The sequence below is a fragment of the Cupressus sempervirens genome, chromosome 3 (genome assembly GCF_028749045.1).
Source record: "Cupressus sempervirens isolate cs-2001-9-10 chromosome 3, ASM2874904v1, whole genome shotgun sequence".
Taxonomy (NCBI): domain Eukaryota; kingdom Viridiplantae; phylum Streptophyta; class Pinopsida; order Cupressales; family Cupressaceae; genus Cupressus; species Cupressus sempervirens.
Window position 1 is genome coordinate 753,018,640 of NC_143120.1, and position 26,477 is coordinate 753,045,116.

The 26,477-nt window shown below is 36.8% G+C and overlaps 2 protein-coding genes across 3 annotated transcripts in view; both read right to left on the bottom strand.

The window, feature by feature from the left end:
- LOC149569011 (RNA-binding S4 domain-containing protein) overlaps window positions 1-26,477 on the bottom strand; it is a 193,904-nt gene that overhangs the window by 37,599 nt on the left and 129,828 nt on the right. The gene's annotated exons all lie outside the window — the stretch shown is intronic.
- Window positions 15,541-18,521, bottom strand: LOC149569012 (uncharacterized). Its single transcript, XM_089817676.1, has 6 exons — window positions 18,152-18,521; window positions 17,855-18,013; window positions 17,501-17,653; window positions 16,963-17,362; window positions 16,409-16,808; window positions 15,541-16,290 (listed from the first exon to the last, which is right to left on the bottom strand). The coding sequence occupies exons 4-5, from the start codon at window positions 17,080-17,082 to the stop codon at window positions 16,437-16,439; spliced, it is 492 nt and encodes a 163-aa protein (XP_089673802.1). The 5' UTR covers window positions 17,083-17,362; window positions 17,501-17,653; window positions 17,855-18,013; window positions 18,152-18,521; the 3' UTR covers window positions 15,541-16,290; window positions 16,409-16,436.

Here is a 26,477-nt window from a genome sequence, read left to right on the forward strand (position 1 = left end):
AATCTAGGCACAAATGCCTCGGTAAAGGGAAACCCCACTACATCAAAGTCATGAAGATGAACAAGAAAATCTACCCATAGAGAGTGGTCATCCCTAGGACTCCAAGATGGTCAGCCTAAACTCTACAAAGAAGTTTTTTGTATTGGTACGGCATGGAGGAACCGTTGTCTTGGTTGGGAGCCTGAGATATATAGTATTTCGAGTATTGGGAACCCTTGAGTCATAGAGGGTCATTATTGTAATGTCCCCTCTTTAGTACGACATAGCATTGTTCGTGGATTTGCCTATTACAGACTCTCGTAGGCAGCAAGGATTGATGAGAGAGTCATTTTGGCGTTTATTGGGTGATTGGATGGCTCATTATGTTCTTGGAGATATTATTTTATTTATATTTTATCATCATTTTTTATACAGGGCCTACATGTTATGATTCTAAGTTGAGTTGCACTTTTTTTATATAAAGTTATTTATTATAAAGGTGCATTATAATGGGATTTTATAATGGATGTTTCTAGAAGTTCTTAGTAACTTCTTAGAAAAGTAAATAAATAGAGGGCTTGGCCTCTCATTTGGACACACTGGATTGAATAATTCTACTACATTTTCTCTTGAGCATTTATGGGGCTTGATAGTCTGCAAATATTCAGCATAATCCTTGAGAACGATACCTCTCAAGAGATTGCATAACTGAGGAGGTGAAAGATCTTCTGAAGGGTTGCACATTGGAAGTGGTAAATCAACCATTTCATGTTGAGCTTCAATGGTGTACTCAGATTTGGACTGAGGGTTTGCATTTTTCAGTGATCCAAGGACTGATTTTCCATCTACTTATTAGAAGAAGTGCATTGGCATTGTTTGGAGAACATTTCAGGGGTTTTTGGTGGCTTCCCAGCAAGGATCGATTTCCAACCAGAACTCACATTTTTGCTTGTATCTCCTATTCAGCTGGGAGATTGATTTTTATATTGTGGGAGGCACTTACCCTAGCCCAGGCGTCCATGTTTATAGCATTTTCGGCACATGTTATTGAAGACAAAAATTAATATAAAAATCGCACCAGACAGTGCAGTACGGCCTGACACAGCAGCAGTGTACAGACTTCATTTTGGGTGCAACAAACAGTTCAATTTTCATCTACAGCATCTGCATTCCCAATGCAATCAACAAAAAAATTCCAGGTTCCTCTAATTCGATTGCATTTGCTAGATAGATGTCAAAATTGTAACAAGGGTGTGAACTTCCAGTTATTGCTGTAACAGTCATTTAAAAATCAGTCATTACTTGCATTGCATATTTCATTTTGTGTCTATTGTATATGACAAACATTCATGATCAGCTCAAACCATACGGTCTACTTGCATTTCATACTTGTAGCAGTTTTCTAGTGCCAAACAATTGCAAATCTGAACGTTGTCAAAATCCAGAAGTTGTAATTGGCAATTGTATTGAACACATAAATATATTGGCACTGTTTTTGCATCATTTTGTGGATTTATTGCTAAACAATTATCCCTCTTATCATTTTCATAATAGTTTAATTCAATTGCATGCCAAGTGTTTGACGGAATTCTCTTAGAACATATACACTGCAGTACAGTCCAGATTGCATGCCAAGTGTTTGACAAAATTCCATACTTCAGCATTGGTAAATATTAGTGGTATTTAGCAAAGGACTTTACAATTATCATTTTGGCTATCAAAGCCACTCTAAACTTTATAAACTCATCATTGTTGAAACGAAGAAGTCTACCTATAGAGGCACACACAGGATTCCAAGTCAAGGTTGTTGGAGGAACTCTTACCCTCCATGCACCTTGTTCCCCCACTGAGTATCACGATGGTTGATCACACGGCAACAAAGGATTTCTTTATAGTAAACCTAGATGATATGGAGGTCATTTTAGGTATACAGTGGATGGAGTCGCTTGACAAATACACACAAAGCTTCAAACGAATGAACTTCACTTTTGTGCTCAATGGAGAAGGTCATTCTCAAAGGGATGGCCTATGAGGGACTAAAGGAAGTTTCCGCACAATGAATGAAGGTAATTCCCCGATATGATGACATTGCTTTGTTTCGAAAGAACCAATAAAAAGTCAACTAGTGTATCGTCAGAATAAGGAGTTTCAAGCCATTTTGAATACGCGCGATAAAAAATTTGCAAGCATTCCTCCACATCATGGTTTTGAGCATACCATTAAATTGGAAGTTGGGGTCAAACCAGTTATCACCACACTGTATCGCCATCCCACAAAGTTCAAAAATGAGAAGGGATGGATCCGTCCCAACGCTAGCCCTTTCACATCCACAGTGGTGTTGGTGAAAAGGAAGGATAGGACATTAAGCATGTGTCTACACTACCGTGCATTAAACAAGAAGACAATCCAAAATAGATACCCTATCCCCATGATCGATGAATTGCTAGATGAGTTGTATGGTGCAGTTTACTTTCCTAAAATAGATCTTTTCTCTGGATACCATTAGATCCACATGCAAGAGGATGATGTGGAATAGACGGATTTTTGTTGTCTCTACAGGCATTATGAGTTCTTGGTCATGCCCTTTGGACTAATAAACAAACCAGACACATTTCAGTCTTACATGAATTGCATCTTCAACAAATAGTTGCGTAAGTTCTTGCTAGTATTCTTTGATAACTTTCTTATTTACACTAAAACATGGGAAGAATGTATAAAGCATCTAGATAAAGCCCTCGGAATCATGGAAGCGCAATCATTATTTGCCGAACAATCAAGGTGTGAATTCAAGATCACAAAGATATTATACCTGGGACATGTCAGTAAATATGGAGTCCATGTCCACCAAGAGAAGATTCGGGCTATCCTTAATTGGCCTTCGCCAAAGTCACTATTAGAGTTGTGAGGTTTCTTTGGTTTGTACAATTACTACAGGAGGTTTGTAAAAGTTTTCTCACAACTCAGTACACCATTAATAGACTTAACTATGAAGGGCTCTTTCTAGTGGGATGAGACGACACAACACACTTTTAATAAGTTAAAACAAGCAATGAGTACTTGCCTGGTTCTTGTTTTACTCGACTTTAGTCAACCCTTCATTCTAGAGTGTGATGCTTCCTAAGAGGGCATTGGTATTGTATTGATGCAAGAAAGGCAACCTATAGCCTCTGAGAGTCGAAAACTTACACAAGGTGAACACTTATATTCCATCTATGACAAAGACATGTTGGCCATCATGCACGCCCTAACCAAGTTTTAGGAATATCTAGTGGTAGCCAAGTTCGTCATTCGTATTGATCATAATAGCTTCAAATTTTTTTTAGAGCAACAGGCTCTGAACGAGAGGCAACAAAAATGGGTAAGATTGATTCAAGCTTTTGATTTTGATATCGAATATGTAAATGGAAAGAATAATGTTGTAGCGGATGCTTTGTCAAGAAAACCTGTAATTTGTTCATTATCTCAAATTTCAACAAATTGGAAGGCACACTTATTGGTAGAATAATCCAAAAATGCATTTGCATGTATACTAATGGATGGCTACATTCACGACAACCGATATAAGGTGGTTGACGACATCATCTACTATAAGGATCACATATACTTAGTGCCTGAATCCAAACTGAAGCATAGAATCCTGAAGGATATGCATGCATCATTGTTGACTAGACACCCTGGATTTCTCAAGGCCTATGGGCAGCTTAAGGAGAGGTTTTCATGGATAGGACTTAAAGATGATGTCTTCTAGTATATTAATTTCTTCGTCCAAATTTGGCAGGGCTCTGTTAGACAAATTATGGATGTATGATTGCAATCTTGCATCTACACCCATGGAGAAAGGTTTGAAGTTATTAGCCAAATCTGATTCTCCTCAAGTTGATGATACTACATACAGGCAACTAGTAGGCAGACTCATCTACCTCTCTGCTACTAGACCTCATTTCAATTTCCCAATCACCTACATCTCATGTTTCATGACAGCTCCTAAGGCTGTTCATTGGATGGTGGCCAAGCATGTGCTTCATTATGTGAAGGGCACTACAGATTATGGACTTCTTTACTCTCAGAGTTCTAATCCTAACCTCAGTGGGTTCACATATTTAGATTGGGCAGGCTCTGTTGACTATAAAAAGTCAACTTCTAAATATGTGTTCAATTTGAGATCCGGTGCCATCACATGGACTAGTACGAAGTAGTAGGTAGTTTCTTTGTCCTCTACAAAAGTATAGTTAAGGTAGATTGTGAAGTTGTTTGGCTTCATAGGATGCATGGAGACATGCGGATGTCACCAACAAGATTGACCACTTTGTTTGTTGATAACGAAGGCACTATCAAGTTAGCATGAAATCCAGTCTTCCATGAATGAACCAAGCATGTGGATAATCATTGTCACTACATACAACAGTTGGTTGAACACGGGATGAAAGACTTGCAGTATGTTCCTACAAAGGATCAAACAGCAAACATTCTCACCTAGCCTCTTAGTCCCAATAAGTTTGTCAAATTCAGAAGACAACTTGGTGTTGTGGATAGATTAACCATTAAGGGAAGTCTATTACGATAATAGATAGCTTCTATTATTATTTAATGGTTATCTATTTGTAATCTATTGTAAATGTTAGAATGTTTTTAATATTTAATTAGTTGTTAGTTAATTGTTAGCTAGAATAGAATGTTTCTATCCTTTACGATCGTTTCCTAAGGAAACATCATTTATTCATTTGTATTTATTGATCACTGTTAATAACAAGCAAGTATTTTAATTGGAAACTAAGAAAGAACCTATAAGCTCACTATGAACTCCGTCACAAATCCACTACAATGATGAATCGACTCTGCATCCAATCTACTAGAAATGGCCTAAAGGTTTCCATCCTCAGGTTTGAGTAGAATGTTGTAAGCTCTCCCAATAAATTCAACATAATAAACCAAGCACGCCCAAACGAACTCCTTTTAAGGACCCATCCTGTAACTCTTCAGGTTCCACATCCTTGTAGTTGTCTTCTTGCCAATTTGTCTCTTATTAACCATTTTTTATAATATTTAACTGATTTTACTAATTCTGCATTAAGTCCTCCAATAGTCAATATTAATATGATTTTGGGTTGGCCTATAAAGTTTCTAATGTCCCAAAGAAGGGGGCATTACACCAGAACACCAAAAAAGTTGCCTTCCAAGTCCTAAAATTGCTGCTGAAGATGAAAGAACCTATAAGCTCACTATGAACTCCGTCACAAATCCACTGCAATGATGAATTGGCTCTGCATCCAATCTGCCAGAAATGACCTAAAGGTGTCCATCCTCAGGTTTGAGTAGAATGTTGTAAGCTCTCCCAATAAATTCAAAATAATAAACCAAGCACGCCCAAATGAACTCCTTTTAAGGACCCATCCTGTACCTCTTCAGGTTCCCCATCCTTATAGTTGTCTTCTTGCCAATTTGTCTCTTATTAACCATTTTTTATAATATTTAACTGATTTTACTAATTCTGCATTAAGTCCTCCAATAGTCAATATTAATATAAATTTGGGTTGGCCTATAAAGTTTCTGATGTTCCAGACAAGGGGGCATTAAACCAAAACACCAAAAAAGTGGCCTTCCATGTCCTAAAATCATTGCCGAAGATGAAATTTCTGCCTTGTTTATAATTCCCTTCCTTTGGGAGGGGATAAATCTGCTTTCTGAAGAAGGTAATGTCTTTTATAGAAACGCAAGTCTGCATTTGATTTTGGTGAAAAAAATTTATCTCTGCCCTCTTTACATCGGTGATCCACAAAATGAAGAGGTATGCCCTTATTTAGGCCGACCTGCTCCCTCATTAGCCAATAAAAACATTTAAAAATAATTTGTGTTGCCCCATGCAGATCGACTTCAGTTAGTGCGGTGAAATGCAAGTTTTAGGCCATGAAATTGCGAGGTGACTTCCTTTAGTCCCCCATCGATTTGTTCCAATTATGGGTGGAGATTGATGGTGGCTTCAGATTTAAAATCCTAACTAGGAGGCAGATTTCAACCTTAGTTGGGATTGATTCGATGCCAACACTTGGAGTTTAGTCACCCTTACTCCTTTTCAAGTTTCCTTTGCTTGCTGATAGAAGTTGTCGTTTTTGTTCATGAAGAAGTTTTGTGATATCCACTTGATCTTGATCTTTTATGGAAAGAGGATTCATATATACCTCGCAATAATACCCATAAAAGAGTTGTCTTTTCTATTAAATCAGACTGCATAGAGATATTCCAATGCATTTCTCCTATTAGGCCAAATATATATAGTTCTTTACTTTTTCTTTAAAGGGGAATTTTTGGCACGAATCTCAGCAATTATTCAAGAAAAAAAGATATTTTCAACCTTCTTTAATAATTAATTAAATAGCTTTTTGATTTTGATTAATGTCTTTGTTTGCTAAATTTTGCTTGCTAAAGGTTAGTGTCCTAACTACTAACGTTATAAGATGATAGCAAATAAAAGACATTGCAAAGAAACTTTTTTTCATTTTATTTGAGGGGTATTTCAATCTGTTTTTTACTCTGATCTGCATTAGGATTTCACCCCTATTCTTCAAATTTTTCATTGCTAATTACATCTAGAATTTGTCTTCATCCACTTTATGTGAATTGGGAGCCTAGGATGTGCTTCAAATACTAGCAATTCCATGGCAGAATTCTCTAACTTTTACGAGTTGGGGTTTCACCATCATCTTGCACCAGAATTCTACCCCCCATGACATAGAAATCCTAAAAGGTGATCAGATTCAGACCCCTATAAGGAGTCTCGTTTCACACTTCGCATTTATCAATCCCTATGATATGATCTCACATTTGAACCTTCAGTCCCGCCTTCTCATGAAATTCACCTTGGCAAAGGGGCGGAATTCAGGTGCTAATTGGAATTATGAATCCCAACTGCAAAGCGGATTTCGCTCATCCCTTGTGACTTCCTTTTGCCACCATTGGATTGTCCAAATTGTTCTTCAAATCACCCCTATTCCTCATTCTTGGCTTTGGTTAGTCTATATGTTTGCAATTCATCTTCAATTCCCACCTTTCATCATTCAGGGATTGGACCTTGACTTCCCAATGCTCTTTTGGAATTCACAATCAACGTAGAGTGGAAATCTAGTGCATTTTAAGATTAGGAATCCCAAGGGCTAGAGGAATTTCACCCCTCAGGATTCTCTTATCATACACCATAAAATGTTGAAATCTTGCCTAGTGAAGCCTCCAAACTTGGGTGGAGATTGATGGTAAGTTAGGATTATGACTCAAGAAAGTGAGCAGAATTGAGGAGGTTGTTAAGATTAAGAATCCCAAGGGGCCCTTCCCCTATGTATTTCTCTTTGGTGCTTCTTCATCACAACATAGCCTTTTTTGTCCTCATTTTCAAGCTTTTTCCGAGCTTGGTGATTCCTCTTTTAAAACGAATTGTGAAGAATTGTTTTGTCTCCATATGCACTTAGCTTAATCCCAGATTCAAATGTTGCTGCCCATATTTGTATATCTCCGCTCATGCCTTGTTCAAATCCACTAACCTTATGCCTACTCCCCCAAAGAAGACTTCACTATCTAGCTCAAAGACTCAATTGACTTCATGCTCTCTCAGACATTATCAAACTCTCTTCTTGACAAAGGTACTGCCAAACTCAACTCTAAACCTAGGCCAATTACAGAAAAAATGAAAGAGGGGGTGCCCAAAATGGGCTGATGTGTGAAAATCTCACAACACGGCTCTTGCCTCTGTGCATACTCTTTATTCTATTGAGGAAGCATTTTATCTAAAGATCAAGAAGCATACAATTATGGTGTATACTACTTTTACATTGTTCAACCATTCAAGTAGTTACTCTCACTAGAAAGCACCATGATTGCCATAACATATGTGCATATATCTCATAGCTCAGTACTATCGAGAGTGAATATTCCAAAATATAAAAGCTCATTTAGAGGATTCACTGGGCAGATTTGGAGCAACTTGCACTACTTTTCATTGGCACCAAGAATGAGGCATGAGGGTTTTGAGAGCTTGGTCAGATGTCTAGAGCCAGGTATCATCATCAAATCTACTATGCTCACTGACTATTAAATTTCAAGTCTGAAAACTTCAAAATTTTATTTCTGCTCGCTATATATTAAAGTGATATTTAATATTGTAAGATAGTAAAAGCATTGAACTACGAAAGAATGACTGAACAAATGAGATTCTCCACCACAAGAAATTAAAATTCTGAATTCTAATAAAATTTAAATTGAATAATCCTTTATGACATCAGAGAAGTAGTTCAAACTTATGTTAAAGAAACTGAGACTGAAACTCATATATTTGATAAACATTGCACAACATAAATGGTCAGACACAAAGAATTTAAGAAACAGTAAATTAATAATTTATTCAATAAAAGAAACTTATATTTGAGTGGAATATGTTGTTGATAATCTTTCTTTTTTCATTTGCTTGCGTAGAATGTCAAGTGGAGGAAAACAAAGCTTGCACCTGTTGTGTAAGCATTGTGAACAGATTTCAAGGCAAAAAGGTGCAGGTGGAACAACCACAATAAAATGCAAGACTTGTCTAATAGCATGGCAAGTTACTTACGTGAGGATAAGGGCTCATTTCCTTCACTTACCTAGAAAAGATGTCAATCCTTTTCCAAACGAGGTAGACTAATGTGATGTTGTGAAGGGTGAACAAAGGACCGATTGGAAAGTTTATTATTTGAGCTCCTCCCATGCGTCATGGAGAGAGGCAACTGCTGCAACTCATTATCAGAACAGAGAAACAAAGGAAGATGTGTCTTCTACAGATTCAGCTACATAATACTCTAACAAGAGAGTTTATTATTTAAGCTCCTCCCATGCTTCATGGAAAGGGGCAACTGCTGCAACTCATTATCAGATCAGAGAAACAAAGGAAGATGTGTCTTCTACAGATTCAACTACAGAATACTCTAACAAGAGACCAAATGTTAGCAAATCAAACCCCATTGGAAGCCTATTTGATGTGCAAGGTCGAGAAAAATTTGACGTGGCAATTGCGCATGTCTTTTACACAAACAGAATATGATTTACTGTTGCTTGCTCACCTTTCTATGAAGAGATGGTCCAAACTATCAATAATGCACCAAAAGGGTATAAAACACCTTGGTTTGAAAAGCTCGGCACCACCCTAGTTGATAAGGGAAAAAATTCATTAGACAAATGGACTACACCAATTTTAAAAGTATGGACTAGAGAAGGATGCAACATTGGGATGGATGGGTGGATAGATGCTAAAAATCACCCACTACTTAATGTCACGGTAGCATGCAGGGAAGGACCTTATTTTTTTAAGGCAATAGATTGTTGAGGGAAAGGAAAAAATGCAAAATTTCTTCATAACCAGCTATATGACAACATTCCAGAGGAGAGAGCATCACACATAGTCCATGTTGTTACCAATGTTGCCCTTATTAACGCAGTAGGTATGTTGGTGCAAAAAAATAAGTACAAGCATATATACAGCATGTTGTACATTCGCTGACTAATGCATTCAACGATATTGGAAATTTCTAATGGATTTCAAATCTCATAGAAAAGAGCAGAAAAACATAAATGTTCAAATGGAGTCATCACCACACACAAAGCCACTTATCAAAAAAAATTCCAAGGTGAGAATTCTGAAACTTGTTGATACACTGTTTGCACCTTATATTATTATTCTTGAGTGTTTCTGTGTAGTCAAAGGAGCTTTGTTTTGCACAGTAGTTAGTGATGGACATGTAGTTTGGAGACCATAGTCAATGATGCATAGGAAGTGCTGCAACCAGGGTTACGGGTAGACGAAAATGCCAAAAGATGATTCAAACTAATGAAGATGCCCGCAATAAATAGCAGCTGAAGTCCTAGCATGGACCCACATGTATTGGGATCGCTTTGAAAGCTTCATGGCATTTTTAATTCAATTTTGGGCCCACTAATGCCATGTCTAGCCAATCATGGTGAATAATTCAATTGTTTGTTTGAGTAGTGAGGGTCTAAAAAAAGGCATGCTAGAAGGCAAGGTCTAAGGAATCACATATCAAAAGGATGGAAATGCAAGTGAGACCAAGCAATCAAGAGTCGTAATGCCACTCTCAGGTATCCCCATTTGGTATGTAACCATATTGTGTAATGTTCCCATCATAAAATAAATAAATTATTAAACTTTGTTTATAGGCCGATCGATTTTGCATATCAAAGACATCAATTTTCCACAATCCATTATGTAGTAGCAATTTCTGGAAATGATTGTGTTAGAGTTTTTGGAAATGATTTAGCATATCTGAAACCATTTTTATTTATTTCGGAAGGTGTTTGTTGTGCCTCCTGTTAGCACTTGTTTCTCCCTCGACAAGGCATTTATATCTGTGAGGTTGAGTTGTTTAGGTATGCGATTTGGATTATTTCTTTGTATTGCGAATTCATGTTGGAGTTTTATATTGTTCACCATTTCGGAATTGGAAGATCTTCCCTAATTGGCTATTTCGGATTCGGTGGAATTCAACCCCCACCCTATTCCATTTTGTATTAGTTTGCTTTGTATCTAACACATATGGAGCGCCATTATTGTTTGTAATCTGTATCTAGCAATAGTTTGCAAATCTTTATTTATGTATTTCTACAATTATTGAACTCTTCTATACACGCCTGACACTTCCCAGATTCATACCCAGAAAACGTCACAGGCCAACAAATATTGAAGGAACCCCTCCAACCTCTACAATCCATTCATGGTACGTTGCAAGACAATACATTGAAGGTCATATGGCCAATAGACCATACGCCAGTCACCAACCCCATTGTATGTCGAGTCACCTATATCATATGCTTAACCATCATCTTGTCCCTACACTCTCCTCTCCTCCTATTCATACACCTACCCCCTTGCCTATGCCAAGACACTATACAACAACTCACCCCCACAATACAAATCCTTGCTTTCACTGTTCAGGCCTTCCACTCACACCGTACAATCGTACAACACACTAGGGCTCTCCATCATCGTATGACATCTCAAGATTGCCTCATATTCATAGTACAACCTTGAGATTGCTTCTCCATATGACATATCCCAAAACATTTCCACCGTACAGCATCTTCTGAGCTTTGTACAAACACATAAACCTCACTTCGGGATTCGCAACATTACACTAGTATCAGAGCCAGTAATCCTGCCAACTTGTGGACAGTTGGCTCCTAGTCTAACAAGATTTCAAATACCTTAAAGAATGCAACAAATATGTAGAGATAAGCTAGTTCTCATGACAAGTACAAGAAGACAAACCTAAGGACCAACTAACAAAGACAACTTAACTTTCTCCTCTTTGAACTCTACAAGATTCAGGTGGGTATACATGGAATTAATCTCACTTTCTATACTCAAACACATCAATTTTCAATCCCACACAAAGCAGATAATAGTCCCTAACTCTTCTAACTTAGGAAAAAGAAAAGGGAGTGAAAAATAGCTAATTATCCATATCCCATAGTTTCCAAGCAAAGTGTGGGCAGATTCTATTAAATCCGTAACACAACATGAAATAAAGATATTTTAATTAAAGATTTATGACTGCATTGGTTTCAAGATATACTTAGAATGATACCATGACCAGTGCTTCATCCAATGGGGCTTCATCCATAATACGCATATTATAACCCTAGATCTACTTTTTCACTTCATGAATGAAATCAAGACACATTTAATATCTCATGCTTATTGAAATCTCTTCATGAAACTCTATGACTTCCTCATATTATATCAAGCATTTACATAATCCATTAGATTAATAGCAAAACATGAAATGGGATATAACTCTAATTGAATTATACTGAGATTCAATTAATTTATTACTGAATCACAGAAAATCAGAGAAGAACATAAAAAGAAACAAGATGCAAAATATGCAACTCCGGTGAGCCCTTCATTTGTACTGGTTTGCTTGAAACTATACATATAAAAAATCAGACATATGTCCTAAAGTACCCAGAATGGATTCAGATTACTAAAACTCCATGTTCTTACATTCATAAACACATCAAGATTTTTCAACACAATACTGGACCGATTGGAAATAAAACATTACATTAACAAATCAAAATTCAGACCCTTCTCCAAGTCTTGGGAATCCACTTCCAGGAATGGATTGCAACAAGTTTCAGAGTGGAGAGATAGGATACATGTCACATGTTCATTTGACAAAACATTTTAGTTACAAGAAAGCACCTGATTTGAATTGAGAACGCGTGCAGTTGGCCTTTCAAAGTCTAATGTGACATTTTTGGATTCAGGTGACCTGTTGCTTCTTCATTTTAACCGCATGTCACTTTCAAGAGCAAACATCCATGAGCTTACTGTTGTTCAGGTGGGCCCTCAGCACTTGAGTCATCAGTCACAATATATTTCTTTACACATTCCTCATATTCATCATCAGTTGGCCAAAAGTGTGCAAGAATCTGATCTGCCACTTGTCTGTAATGATTATACTTAACTGTTGCCTGGGTAACTTCTTTTTCAAAATTCTAATAAAACACCCAAGAGTTTACCAACTTTGTAGTGCACTCTTTAAAAAGTGTCATGTTCATATCCCGTGCTATTTCTTTTGCTAGCTCATTTACCCTATTTATTGACTCGGCTCTCCAGTCAGCGAACTGTTTTACACTCTTGTCCTTATTCAAAATAGGTGGCACAAGTGTATCTTGTTGTCCTAAATTATATTTTAACTCCATTTTTGTTTCAATAAGTTCTGGCATAACTGAAAAACTTGTAAGTGGTTTGACAAGCTTAACAGTGGGCAGAGAATTGGAGGAGCATTTGGATCTACTCTCACACATAGTTGAATTTGCTTCATATTTTCAATTCATTTTACCCACTTCTGATAAGTTGGCTTAACCATCAGCCTATCCTCTTCATACTTAGTGATGGCCAAATAGAGTAATGAGCATACCTGAGAAATTATGTACATCCTGCTATTTATTTTCTCATGTAGGTGCATCAATACAGTCTGGACAATCATTTCCTTGTTAAAATCAAAATTGCTAATATCATTTTCAATCTGCAACTTTAGATCCACCACCCCTTTAATCAGAGCATCTGCATCTTTGTTCTCACTAGATGGGATTTGTTGAAGGGGCACAAAAGCAGTTGCTGGTGTAACTGGAACTATACTCCATTGCTTTGAAGACTCTACTTGAACTCTACCTGCTAGTTTAGCTGTCCCCAACTCAGCTATCCTTTGATTCCACAATTCACTTGAGTCTGCAAGTTAGCACTCATTTTGGACTGAGCTTCGTAAGCACTAAAAACATGCTTTAAACTTTACTTGAATCTCCTCGAATTCCTTTTCACGTTCTCTGACCACCTTATCAACATATGATACATGTTCCTTTAAATCACCTGTTGTAAGTTTTGCATCTCCTACTCTTTGCAAAACAACATTACCTCTTATACAAGCACCTTCATCAACAACTTCTCTAGAGGTAGAAGGAGAAAAAGACCAAGCGGCTAAAGCACCCATATCCTCACTGTAATACACGCCTCTCCTAGGTCTATCTGATTGCTTGATGTGTGGTCTTTTTGATCTCATGCTCTGCATAACTGAATCAAAAGCTACTGCATCTGCTAGGTTCAAATTAGGTAAAAATAAGATTCCTGATTCCTTCACAATTTTCCTCTGCTCCTCTAGAATGATGGCTTCAAATTTAATCATCATTTCACCCTCTATTTCTAGGATAAGGTCATCAACATCAGCTTCAGGCATTTGTGCCTTATTTTCCTCTATCCTCTGATGACATTCTGGTCTATAATGTTGCCATAGGAATTGTTTAAAAGCTATTTTCTTGACAAATTCATCATCATCAACAAAGGCTCTGCAAGCTTTTGTCCTCACATCTCTAGGGAAAATTCCTTTCATCTCCTTGGGGTAATATTTGAGACAAGTGCTCTAGTAATATCTAAGACAAGTGCTCTTTGCATTTGAGGGAGTCATTCTATTAACAATTCATCAGGCACATATATGAAATCCTCCTCTTCTTCTTCCTCCTCAACGATCTTCTCTTTTTCTGGTTGCTCCACAATTTGAGTGGGCATTGTAATGTTCCCGTTATAAAATAAATCATTAATCAAACTATAGTTAATGGGCCAATTGATTTAATATATCTCGAACCCTGTTTTGTTTTGTTTTTGTAGTTTGTGTTGCCGTCGGCTATCTTTGTACACCCTCGGAAAGTATTCTCCGACGGATATTTAAGCATGGCTTGTAAGTAGTCATTAGGTATGCGATTTGATTATACTTCTTTATATTGTGAATTCCAGTTGGGATTCTCTATTGCTCGCCATTTCGGCAGTGAAAGATCTTCCCTACTTGGCTTTCCGATTTCGGTGGGATTCAACCCTCACCCTATTTCGTCACCTGTAATACTTCGTTCAGATCTGGCAAATCGGAGCACCATCTTGTGGAAAATATTATTTGAGGAATATATATGTTCTATCTCCATTCGTGTTTTGGCATTGTCTGATGAATTTGGGTCTAAGTTCTAGTTGCAGTACTGGACATTTTTCGTACACCATCCGTCTCACAACTGGATCTTCATTCCATACCCTCCTCACCACACAAACTTGTCCATTACCGTTCAGCAAATTGGGCCTTCACTCTCCTCCTGCATCGACTATATGGACTATCTATTCTCTGTCAAACAATTGCCCCCATACACTGCACGGCCCTACCATACAGCCTTCCCTTGCCCTCTCATTCCACTGTACGGCCATCAAGTGCCTATTGTACTGCCCCTGCATACCTTCTACCATACGACCCTCAAGTGCCTTCCTACCGTACGACCATCAAGCTAATTCCATACGGCCTTATTTTCAGCCCTATTCTCTGTCACCGTACAGTGCTAGTATTCCTTTCCCACCGTTCAAACCCCAATCCCTTCATTGTCATACATCGTCCATCCCATACAGTTCTACTTCAGGTGTATCCACTTAGCCTCCAGAGGTTAGGAACATTACAGGCACTACATTCTTTGACACTCCCTTTTCTTCAAACAGAAAATCATGTTGTCTACTAGATGGTAAAGGTGGAGTGGGTGGTCTTGGAGATTGTGGGGATCAGTGTAATGACACTCGAACTCGACTTAGACTCGGCAAGGGTAACTTGACTCGTGACCCGGCTCGGCAGTGACTCAGCGGTGACTCGGCAAAGTGAAAAAACCTCGAAATTTTGAGATTTTTTAGGATTTAAAGAACATTCCATGCACCCATTATTGAATAAAGCGCAAAGACACAATAACATCATTAAATAGAAGATAATTTGATCATAATGCACATGCCACATACTTAAAGTTAAAAACTTGAAACTTAAAAGTCAAACATCGATTACATAAGTACAATACTACAAAGTTACAAACTTACAAAGGTAAATTGCTAAAAGTAAATACTATATTACTAGTAATTAAAGTCAAACTAAGATAAATCCATGCAAACCATCAAAATGTATATGTATTATCATTTATGCATTATGAAATCCAACACATCAAGATTCAATAGTCATCATCAAATTCAAATGTTCCAAATCCTGATCAGATATTAAGTTAAACCGTTAAACAAAAAGTTAAAACAAGACTATAAGTCTATAGCTATGGCTCCTAGTCGGAGTCCTCATCATCATCCTCATCCTCAGGCTCATCCTCATCGTCATCCTCATCATCATCATCATCATCCTCATCCTCATCCCCAACCTCAGCCTCAACCTCAGGCTCAGGCTCAGTATAATCTATAAAATGCCTCTCAGTAAGGCATTTAAGGTAGGTCCTGGATGTCTCAATAACCATAGCATCAGCTCGTGAGATGCCTCTAGGATCAACTGTACTCTTTGCCTCTGGCTCTGCCAATGTCTATGAGGTGCCACTAGGAACAACTAGAGCTCTCTGGTCCTCTACTACCATAGCCATAGCCTCAGCCTAGCCCTCTCTATCTGCCTGGTCAAGCCACTATAGGTCCTCATCATCAAAAACAGGATAAGTAGCCTCAGTGATCCAATCAGACTCTGGATCAACCTCCTCTAGAGTAATCGGAGAGGTGTCACTATCCAAAATCTCCCTAATCCTAATGCGCAAGTTGTAGTGCACTTACTAGACTATTCATTTTCTGCACAGACAACCTGTTACGCCTCTTCGAGTGGATGTGCTCGAACATGCTCCAGTTGCGCTCACATCCAAAAGCGCTACTTGGCTGGCTCAAAATGCGGATGGCGATTTGCTAAAGGTTTTTGGTTGAAGGCCCAAACATTTGCCACCATCTATCTGAATTTTGAAAAAAGGAAAACAAAAAAATATTAGTCTCATTTCAAAATTTGAACTTTAAGTTTAAAGCTAGAAATTTAGAAACTAGATTGTATAAGGCTTAAACTGCAATCTTTACCTGGCTGCAATTTTGTACGACCTTCTTTTCAAATTTGACTTGAAAAAATGGGCCCTGATGCATTATTATAGGCATCCATCTCAAGCAATATATCTGTGGGATTAGGGGACATCTTCGATATCACTGTGTATAGGCCACTAAGAACCTCCTCATCTGCCTTGAAATCATCAAAGAAATGGTATGCCAGATTGAAGTAATAGGCTGCTGCGTGGATGGGCTTATGAAGCTGATTTTGCCATCTCCTATCAATTATATCCCAAATAGGGCCATAGTTTTTCTCAACTCCTACATATTTGGCCTTAATAGTCTCCTTGACCCTTTCCATGCCCTCATAAATGTAGCCCATAGAGGGCTTCTCGCCATCAGCAACTCGTAGGAGGGCTACAAGGGGCTCGGTGATCTACAAAACAATTAAACAAAAAAACAATTTAGTGAATGATGAAACTTTGCAAAGTTGCAGAATGAAAATAAAACAAAAATATGTATGAGACAAATTAATTTATAAAATTTTAAGACTTAAGCTTTTAAAATTTAAATTTTAAATTTTAAATTACCTCCACAATCTTCGAACATGGCTCCCAAAAATCATCATCATCAGAAATGCACTTTGTTGCATCTATCCCTGCAGGGCTGCTCGCAAAGGAGGAGGAACTCCATTCTGGACCAACAAACATGCACTTCAACTCTAACCTTGAACTCAGCAAGGATTTTAGTGTGATAAAGTAGAGGCAAATCTTGTGATACCAGGACGAGCCAACTCCTTTCCCTTCGTGTATTTCTTCATAGTGTTGAGGACCAAGGCATGATTATAGATGAACTTACAAAGATTTTTGGCCTTGGTAACACATGATATCACCCATACAAGCTTGCCAATATCCTCTAACATGAGGTCGATGCAATGGGCCGCAAATGGAGTCCAAAAGATTTTTGGGTGTCTCTCCATCAATAGTTTTCCTGCAGCAATTTTAAATTAGTTAGTAAACAATGAAAATTTTTGATGTATTAAAAAACTTTTAATTTTCAAAATTTAATGAAAAACTAAAACAAATTTTTCAGAAGTAGAACTTAGAAAGTTAGAAGTTAAAATTTTACTTGCAGCAACATAATTAGCTGCATTATCTGTCACCACTTGGACAACATTGTCTTCCCCCACCTCCCTTATGACCTCCTCAATAGTCTCACATAAGAATTTTGCATTTTTCACACATGAGGAAGCATCTATGGACCTCAAAAACATGGTGGATCCTGAAAATGAAAATTAAACAAAATAATTATCATTCGAGAATCAATACTCAATAAAACAAAATTTTCATTATTCAATAATGGTATACATTAAATTTTAGACTTCAAGAAGTAGAGCATGATGAATTGCCTCCGCTAGAAACAAGAAATTTTAGGAGGGTTCTAGACCTCCTATGTGTCCATCCATCTGTCATGATGTTACACCCCTTTTGGCTCCAAATCTTTTTGTGGTCCTCCAACTCAAGTTTCATCTCCTCAACCATATCTAGCAAGAGGGGGCCACTCAACTCATCTTCAGTGGGGGCTTTGAACCCCGCACCACAGATGGAAACTTCATCAATCATCCCCTACCAATAAGGAGTCCTATTACTTTTATAAAAACATTTTAATTAGCATATTTCAAATTTTCAACATCAAGTTAAAAATATAAAATTGAATACAAATTTTAAAACTTAAAACGTAAAACAATCGAATATAAATAAAGTTGAAAACTTGAAGTACCTGGCTGCTATAAATGGAATGTCGCTGAAAAACCAAAACTTGCAAATTGCTCTTACTCCAGCTTCATGTATCTCCCTATTCCAGCCCATGCTCTCAAGTGAGGGTTGTGCACTAGGAGTGGTACGCGGTACAAAAAAGTTGTCCAACTTACCAGATTTTCTGAATCTAGGACGAAGAATAGCAGCACTACTAGAAGGGGGGCAGCAGCAGTAGCATCACTAGAAGTGCAAGGAATAGATGTAGAAGAAGCACGAGCAATAGAAGCACTAGGACGATAGGGGGGACGGGAAGAACCTTCTCCAACACAACCTATTGACTTAGAAACATTTGCAGATGAGCGTGGAAGGGAACTAGAACCAATCCAAGCTAACTCTTCTAATTGTTTTTTTTTTAATTCTTTTTCTTGTTCATATTTTTCCAAGGCTACATAACAAAAACGTTGAGCCTCAACAGTTGCAGCTCCACAAAGCTCAATATCATGACCACATAAGCCAGCAATATGGTATTTTAATCTATTTATCCCCCCACTATTAATGGTTTTGCAAAATAGGCATTTTGTTTGAGCTCTCTTTCTACCCGGAAATTCTATGGTGAACTTCCAACACTCATCTTTTTTGTTGCCTTTAGAGAGCTTGGGTTTTTTACCTCCAGAAGCCATTATGACTTAATTAAGGAAAAATGTAAAGGTTGCTGCAATAAGACATTTTAGACCAAATATTACCATTTCAGCATTGCATTTTATGAAGATCTAAAGTAAAAAAAAAACTCATAAACAAACAAAAAAAATTCATGCAAAAAACCCATAAGCATAGACAAAAAAACATCAAAATCTAAACAATCAAGTCTTACCTCTTTCAAATGCTTTGGTAAGTGTTGAGAAGAGCTCCTATAAACTCCTTGATGATCTAAATGCAAGCTCCAATGTCACAAATGCAAGCTTTTCTCCTCCTCCTTTCAGCTGGTTGCAAAACTGAAAACTCTATTTCTCTTCTACCTCTCTCTCTCTTTCTTCTTTTCACTACAGACTATTATGGGAGCCCTTTTAGGGTTATATGAGTGAGAAATGTAAAAAAAAACAATAAAAAAAATTGTAAAAATTTATATTTTAATGGCCTGGTTTCAAGCCTGTCGCGGCCGAGTCAAGGGGGGCCGGGTCACGCGAGTCACTCCTTGTGACTCGCCGCTCACGGGTCACGAGTCATTGTGACTCAGTGAGGTCAGCGCTGCTCGCTGACTCGCGTGACTCGCCGCGAGTCACGTTACCTTGGTGGGGATAGAGTCCTCCTTGTTGGATCTTCTGCTTCGCGACCCTCCCAAACCACTGGTCTCATTAGTCCTCTAATAGATCTTTTGCTCTAATATACCTTCAAACCACTCTCAACTCTTTTCTTCTTGGCAAGCTCATCACCCTATGGTTCTTATTATGATAATATATAAGGTTCTGTTATTAGTTAATGGTTATTAAAATGTTTCTAATATTAGTTAGACTGTAGTTATCTGTTAGCTTTCTTTTAGCCAGAATAGAATGTTTATATTCCTTACGATCATTTCTTAAGTAAACATCGTTCAATTCCTTTGTATTTATAGACCTCTTGTTCTCTATTAATATTAAGCAAGTATTTTACCAATTACATTGTAATATGGTATCAAAGCATGGTTGAATTTTTTTCAAAAATACAATTTTCTTATTGAAATTTTCGGATCTTATTTCCAAAATTAGATTTTTCCTAATTTACCTACATCAAAAACACCTAGGTTCAACTAGGGTTTTAGAGACCAATCTTTGCAAAAAATCGCAACTGGATTTTTTTGCCAAAGTTATGGCAAATCGCAACTTTTTTCTTTGCAGGCCGATTCAAATGAGGACTATCTTTTGCTAATGTTTTGGCAAATCATCTAAGGGTTTTTTTGGGCGACATTTATCCACTCGAAATCGTGAGATTTTTAGTGATCTCCATGGTCGTTTCTACTCTAATCTCCTCTTCTCGTGATCAAATGCCAAAAATCGTGACCAGATACTAACGAAAAAAGGTCGTTTTTGGTTTTTTTTTTTGCAGACGGCTCTGCCTCATTCACGCGTCTGTGACTGCAAGTTTGTGTCATGCTTTGAGTTCATCTTCTAACCTCCAAAGTTGTCTCTGCTTACAAGTTGATCTATGTGGAAAATCGACCTTCCCTTCCCTGCAATCACCATTTTTTTCAACAAATCCGACCTTCCATGGTTGTTGACTAGGGTTTTGTTTGAAAACCCTAGTTTTTGGGCTCGAGAATTTTTTTTTATCACAAATTCTTGATGGGTTTTTTGAGAGCTCAACAAGGTTGTTGTCAAACTTTTCTTAGTGCCTCGATTCTTGTGCCTAAATTTTTGGGTCAGTGGGTCTGAAAACTGATAACATATTCTCTCTAGGTTTTTTAACTCTCTTCTTTGTACCCCGTCAATTTTTCTGGGTCTTCAATTTTTTTTGCCTCAAAGCATGTGCTTTCACAAATTTTCACACTTTTTCATTAAAAAACGTGATATGGCATAATATTTTGCTCGAGAGCAATTTCAAATTAAATGATCAAAATTATGGGACTTGAAAGTAGGGGATAATAACAATTTTTGAATAGCGGAATACTAATCAAATTGTTCTGGGTATTACACAATGTCCGATTGCCCCTAGTACTGATCAGGATACATGGTATCTGAATAATCGGGGGGCGTTGATGCTTTTTAAATTATCCATAGCTGATGATCAGCTCTTTCAAATTCCATCCGGCAAGACAGCTGCCGAGATATGGGCACATCTCAAGAATCTTCATGAGACTTTTGACAAAAGTAGAGCTTTCTTTTTTAAGAACACTGTTTTCTATTATCATGGATGAGCGAACATCACTCCAAGCTCACTTGAATTGGATTCAGGAAATCTGTGATCAGTTGATTGCCATTGGTCGCAAGATGGAGGAAGAGGACATTATGGTTATCACTCTTATGAGTTTACCCAAATCCTACGAGCATTTTATCAACTCTCAACATTGTTAAGATTATAGCTAGAGTTGGATTGATTTAATCCTAAGATACAATGTTGATACAATATATCATATATATATTATAATTATATTACATATATATATAACATTATATTATAAATAATACATATGTTATATTGTGATTTATATTTTTAATATATATTAACTAATAATGATTAGTCATTGAGACATGTCTCCTACTCTTATAGTTATAAGAGATTGGGATCTGCATTTGGAAAATACCTATAAAAATGGCAGTGTACTTACATTTGCAAAAACCGATCCATGTTACTCAACATGGTATCAAAGCCTAGTTGCAAATGTAAATTGAAAGAAGAGTGTAAGGAAGGAATCATACTTTGTCTAATAAGAAGACAAATAGATATACAAGGCATAATGCCAAACACCACCAAAGTTAAGGTGACATCGAAGCAAGTAAAATTGGAAACCATTCACCATTCAAACAAAGCAAGGTCGTCTGGAATAAAGTGTACAGTTCATGTAGCCTTGGACACCAACCAATACATATAACGCAGATGCTAATCAAGGGACAATATATAGAAGGTAGGCATCAACTTCATGAGCATCAAGACCCACATAGGGAAAACCATAAGCAACACCCATTCCTATCTTAAGGAACTATTTTGAATTTGAGAAGTTATCGGAAATAGCTACTACTGAAGCCACTTGGTTAAACAGACTGAGTAATATCAGAAATAGAGTAAGTCGACATTGTCTTGATCTAGGCACAACTTAAGAATTAGTATTTAAGATGAAGGCAATTCCAAGTGACCACAACTACATTCTCAACGATTCAATGAAGTTAGAAGAAATCATTGTGGGTCCAAACCAAATCGAATGCACATAGCTTATGATCGTTATTATTTGGATAATGATACTTCTAGATGCAATATAAATGTGAACTAATTAATATTTTCTGATCTATTATGGATTCATAATTCTATATTTTTGGTAGCACTATGGGTTTCCATAAATCCTCATTAGATTATGAAGCAACCATTCTACTTAGTCACTCTTTAAAATGAACAACAAATGTAAGTTGCGTATAAAACAAAGCCACGTATGTCACACAAAATATATAAGAGATACTTGTCTTATATGGTAATGAAATCTTTCAGCAATAAATCAAGTTAACAGAAATACGAATGGGTAAATTTACATACTAGCGACACTAAAAGACAATGACATAAGTCAGGAATTATACAACAAACAAATAAAATGAATAGTGGAGGTTGAATGTTACCAACATGGAATTAACCAGTGAATATAGAAAATAAAAACCAAGGTCACTGTATAACTATATTCCAACATTACAGTTACTATAAAAATGAATGGGAGAAAGCGAATCTCATATTTCAACCAAAGAAAAAGACATCGCGTCTAGGCACAGTTTAAACTAAATTGTAAAATTTGCCTTATTCACGATGACACCTGAAAGAAAAAAGAAAAAGAAAAAGACTTGGATCTCCTTCAATGCAATATAGTGGATATTCTAGGGATCTTACCGCCCACTCTAAGATCAGTGATCACTAAGCTCCTGCAGTGTGTCATTCAAACCATGTCTTGCGAGTGCAGTCTAGTCAAAAACATCTTGCACTCCGCTTCCAAACAAAGCAAAATAGCAAACACCAAGACTTGGAAGAATAGTAGCCAACTTGAGTTAGACTTATCACAATCGTATTCATATCATATGTCATTTCAATAAGGAGGTCGAGGCATCATCGTAAATGTCTTTGAATAGAGAGAGAGAGCGTGTTGTAACAATTATTCTTATGAGAAAGTATTTGGAGACCAATCAAAGACTACAATTTATATTTTTCTAGAGGTGAAAGAATACGGTGGCACGAGACTTCCAATCTAAAACATGATTGGGTGTGACTCTATATTCAATATTAGCTTTGTCATTCTTCTATTCCAATCATGCATAGGGGTAGTTATCTGGAAGCCATTAATGCCTTTCACATTACACTAACCAAAATGAGGTGAGCAGAATTACAATCACACAAATATATATTGAGAAGGCAACTAGACTTTGATGCATCCATGTATGTATAACAATCAGGTGGAAATAAAGCCAAAGTTGTCAATCTATGTGGAGTATGATAGGGCATAACATAATAGGAAGAGTGCCTCGCCCCTTCATGATTGGACCGCCCTTGAATATTACATATTATTATTACAGGCATCATATTTCTTCGACCGAGCTCGCCAATATATATAGTAATGTAAGTCACTACAATGAGAAAGAAGAAGGAGATTGAAAGGAAGTCCTGACATTTTATTAGAGGCAACCTTGAAAGAGAGGGAGTAGATAGAGGATATGATTCAGTCTACCTTCGATGATCTCAGTCATATTGATTTAGAGGGAGTACACCATGTTGAGATGGATTCTCCACTAATCAATTGTAGCAGTCAAGAGGACCATGCTTCATGAATATACTTCGTGACTACCTGATTGTAATGGGCCTACCCCAATGATGTACAATATATATTGAATAAGAATCTAGAGGGTGAAGATATGTCTATTTCCTAAGAGAACAAGAACCCTCAAGAAGGACGATTGTATAATCTCAACAAACAAGACCACATCCAGTTAGAGGTAGTCTTCCAGATTATTCAGAGATACAAATTTTATCATGCAAAGTTAAATTAATCAAGAGACAATCCAAGTCATTCTTGTAGTCACGTGGAAATCTAAGTACTTGGTGAGTAATTTTGTGTACATAGATATCTTCATTTAAAGCAATCTCTAGTGATAATGAATTGTTGATTTGCCATATGTCATCATTCAAGGCAAGCGTGATTAAAACAGTAATCGTATTCTATTAGCGAGAAAATTGTGAATAGAGTTTGCAATGATCTACTAGCATTGACAAAATAAAGAAGAGATTCCCCATACTTGAATATGATGCAAAATTGTTCAACAATATAAGAATGGGAACTTCCCATTGTGGGGGGGAAATGATAAACAATGTTCCATTCCCACTTGAATCATCCTTAGAAAGGAGATGTTACATTCTCAAATATCTATAGACCCTCGTGCAAATAAGTATTCTTATCTTTTGCATTTATCTACTCATTATAGTCTCTCTCTTATTGTATTTATATATATATGAACTATTTATCCTTGATCTTTTCCTTTGTATCTGAAGATGATCTTGCAGGAAAAGAAGGTTGGTCCCTTACACATGCTACCAAATATTGTGCAGACTCAATCTTATGACAATAGCTCCGAAGATGTTGTGGTTTAGAAGTCATTAGTCATATGATGATCAAGCTGGATAAAGAAACGTAGGAGCTAAGAAGATTGATACTCGGAGGGAGTCTGAAAATGCATGTGTGACTTCATAATTTTGATGGCCCTACCAATGTGTACATCATGAGGAAGATTGATATCAAATTCAAAGTGAGTCTAACACGAATTCTTAAGGGAAGAGAGTCTCTAAGGGAGTAACTACTAGACCTAACTTCCCAGGATCATTGTTCAGAGGGAGAATTTTGAGCTGCAATCCTTTGTAAATGATATCTACTCTATGAAGAGAAGTTCTAAGTGAAATTCCTTGTAATGCATTCTTCTCTATGAGGGAGAATTGAGGTGAAATCCTTTTTACCACCCTCTGACTTGGTTCATGGTGGTTACTATTTCACATATGATATGTAACAAAGGTGACAATCTTTCATTAACATATATAAACAAAAGGTAATCATTGTAAGATGACAATCTTATAAATGGTAGACCTATTATCATGACAGATTTCATTAAATTGTTGTCCTAAAGTGTTGAAAGTCATGATAATGAATGTATCATAAAAGACTTTACTAAGTTGTCGTCATAGGAAGATTAATTTTTTGCAATTGTGTGTTATGAAAGTTGATAATCTTTCATATGTGTGAGGTCAATAATGTAAGGTGACGAATTTATCAATAGTTGATCTATCTCCTAATGCCGACAAAATGTGTTAGAGTAAGTGTTGTCATGGTTCTTCGGGCTGGATTTTGCCGAACACCATGAAAATCAATTATTATGGTTCTTCAGGCCAGATCTTGCTGAACACCATAACTTAAATCTGTCATAGACCACAATTAAATTGGTGTTCAAACCTTGTATTATAATTTCTTCAATTCTCTTTTTGCTTAAGAGGGAGTGTTGAGAAATTTAGCCTTACAATGAATTGAAGCCAATTCCATCTGTAATATATGTTAATACATGTATGTGTGTGTTGATGGATTTATGTTGATATTCTTAAATATGTCATTCCAAGAATACCGCATTGAGATAATATATCTTCATATGGTTGAGAGCGTAATGTGCTCCATAACAAATCCTCCCTAGCTAAGAGGGAGTGTTAAGATTATAGCTACAGTAGGATTGATTTAGTCGTAAGATACAATGTTGATATAATATATCATATATATAATATTATAATGATACTATATATATATATATATATATATATATATATATATATATATATATATATATATATATATATATATATAATACATATGTTATATTTTGATTTATATTGTTAATATCTATTAACTAATAATGATTAATCATAAAGACATATCTCTTCATGACACATGTCTCCTCTTATATTTATAAGAGATTGGGATCTACATTTGGAAAATACTTATAACAATGGCAGTGTAACTACATTTGCAAAAACTGATCCATGTTACTCAACAAACATCACATCTTCTAGTGTTGATCTGAAGTTCACAATTCTCTGCACACTTCTGCTTTAGCAAGATTGGTGGAAACAACAGTTTGGTAGCAGTTCAAGCTCCACCCTCACAAAGTAAGCCTTTACTACTAAATCCTTTCAAAAGGATAAAGACATGTCTCAGCAATCTTCTTGGCAGAAGTCTTTTGCTCCAGCCCCAAAAGGCTCCAGAAGAAGAACATTCAACTATTGCCACAAGTTTGGTCACATGAAGGTTGAATGTCACAAACACTTAACTACCCAATCAAGTTCGCAGCCCAAAGCGAACAATGCAAAGCACACTAAGCAGACAGAATCTGTCTTTTACACCGAGGCTAAAAGACCAACAAATTATGTGAAGTCGTTTGCTTCGTACATTAATTCAAGTGCCTCTAGTCATTTCACCTACCACCGAGACTAGTTCACTGACTACCAGCCTTACTCAAATTATGTTATTTTGGTGGCAAAGAAGAGTACATCGTCGTCAGCAAAGGCAATATTCAGATTCAGTCTACAGCAGGAATCTCATTTTCCTCAATGTGTACTACATCCCAGGGATGGAAAAACTACTATCAATCAAGTCAGTTGCT

Coding starts and splice junctions, on each gene's coding strand:
- LOC149569012 (XM_089817676.1), bottom strand. CDS start 17,082: ATGTTTGTTGGTCCAGAATGGAGTTCCTCCTCCTTTGCGAGCAGCCCT. Junction 16,809..16,962: donor CATGTTCGAAGATTGTGGAG/GTAATTTAAAAT, acceptor ATTGTTTTGTAG/ATCACCGAGCCCCTTGTAGC.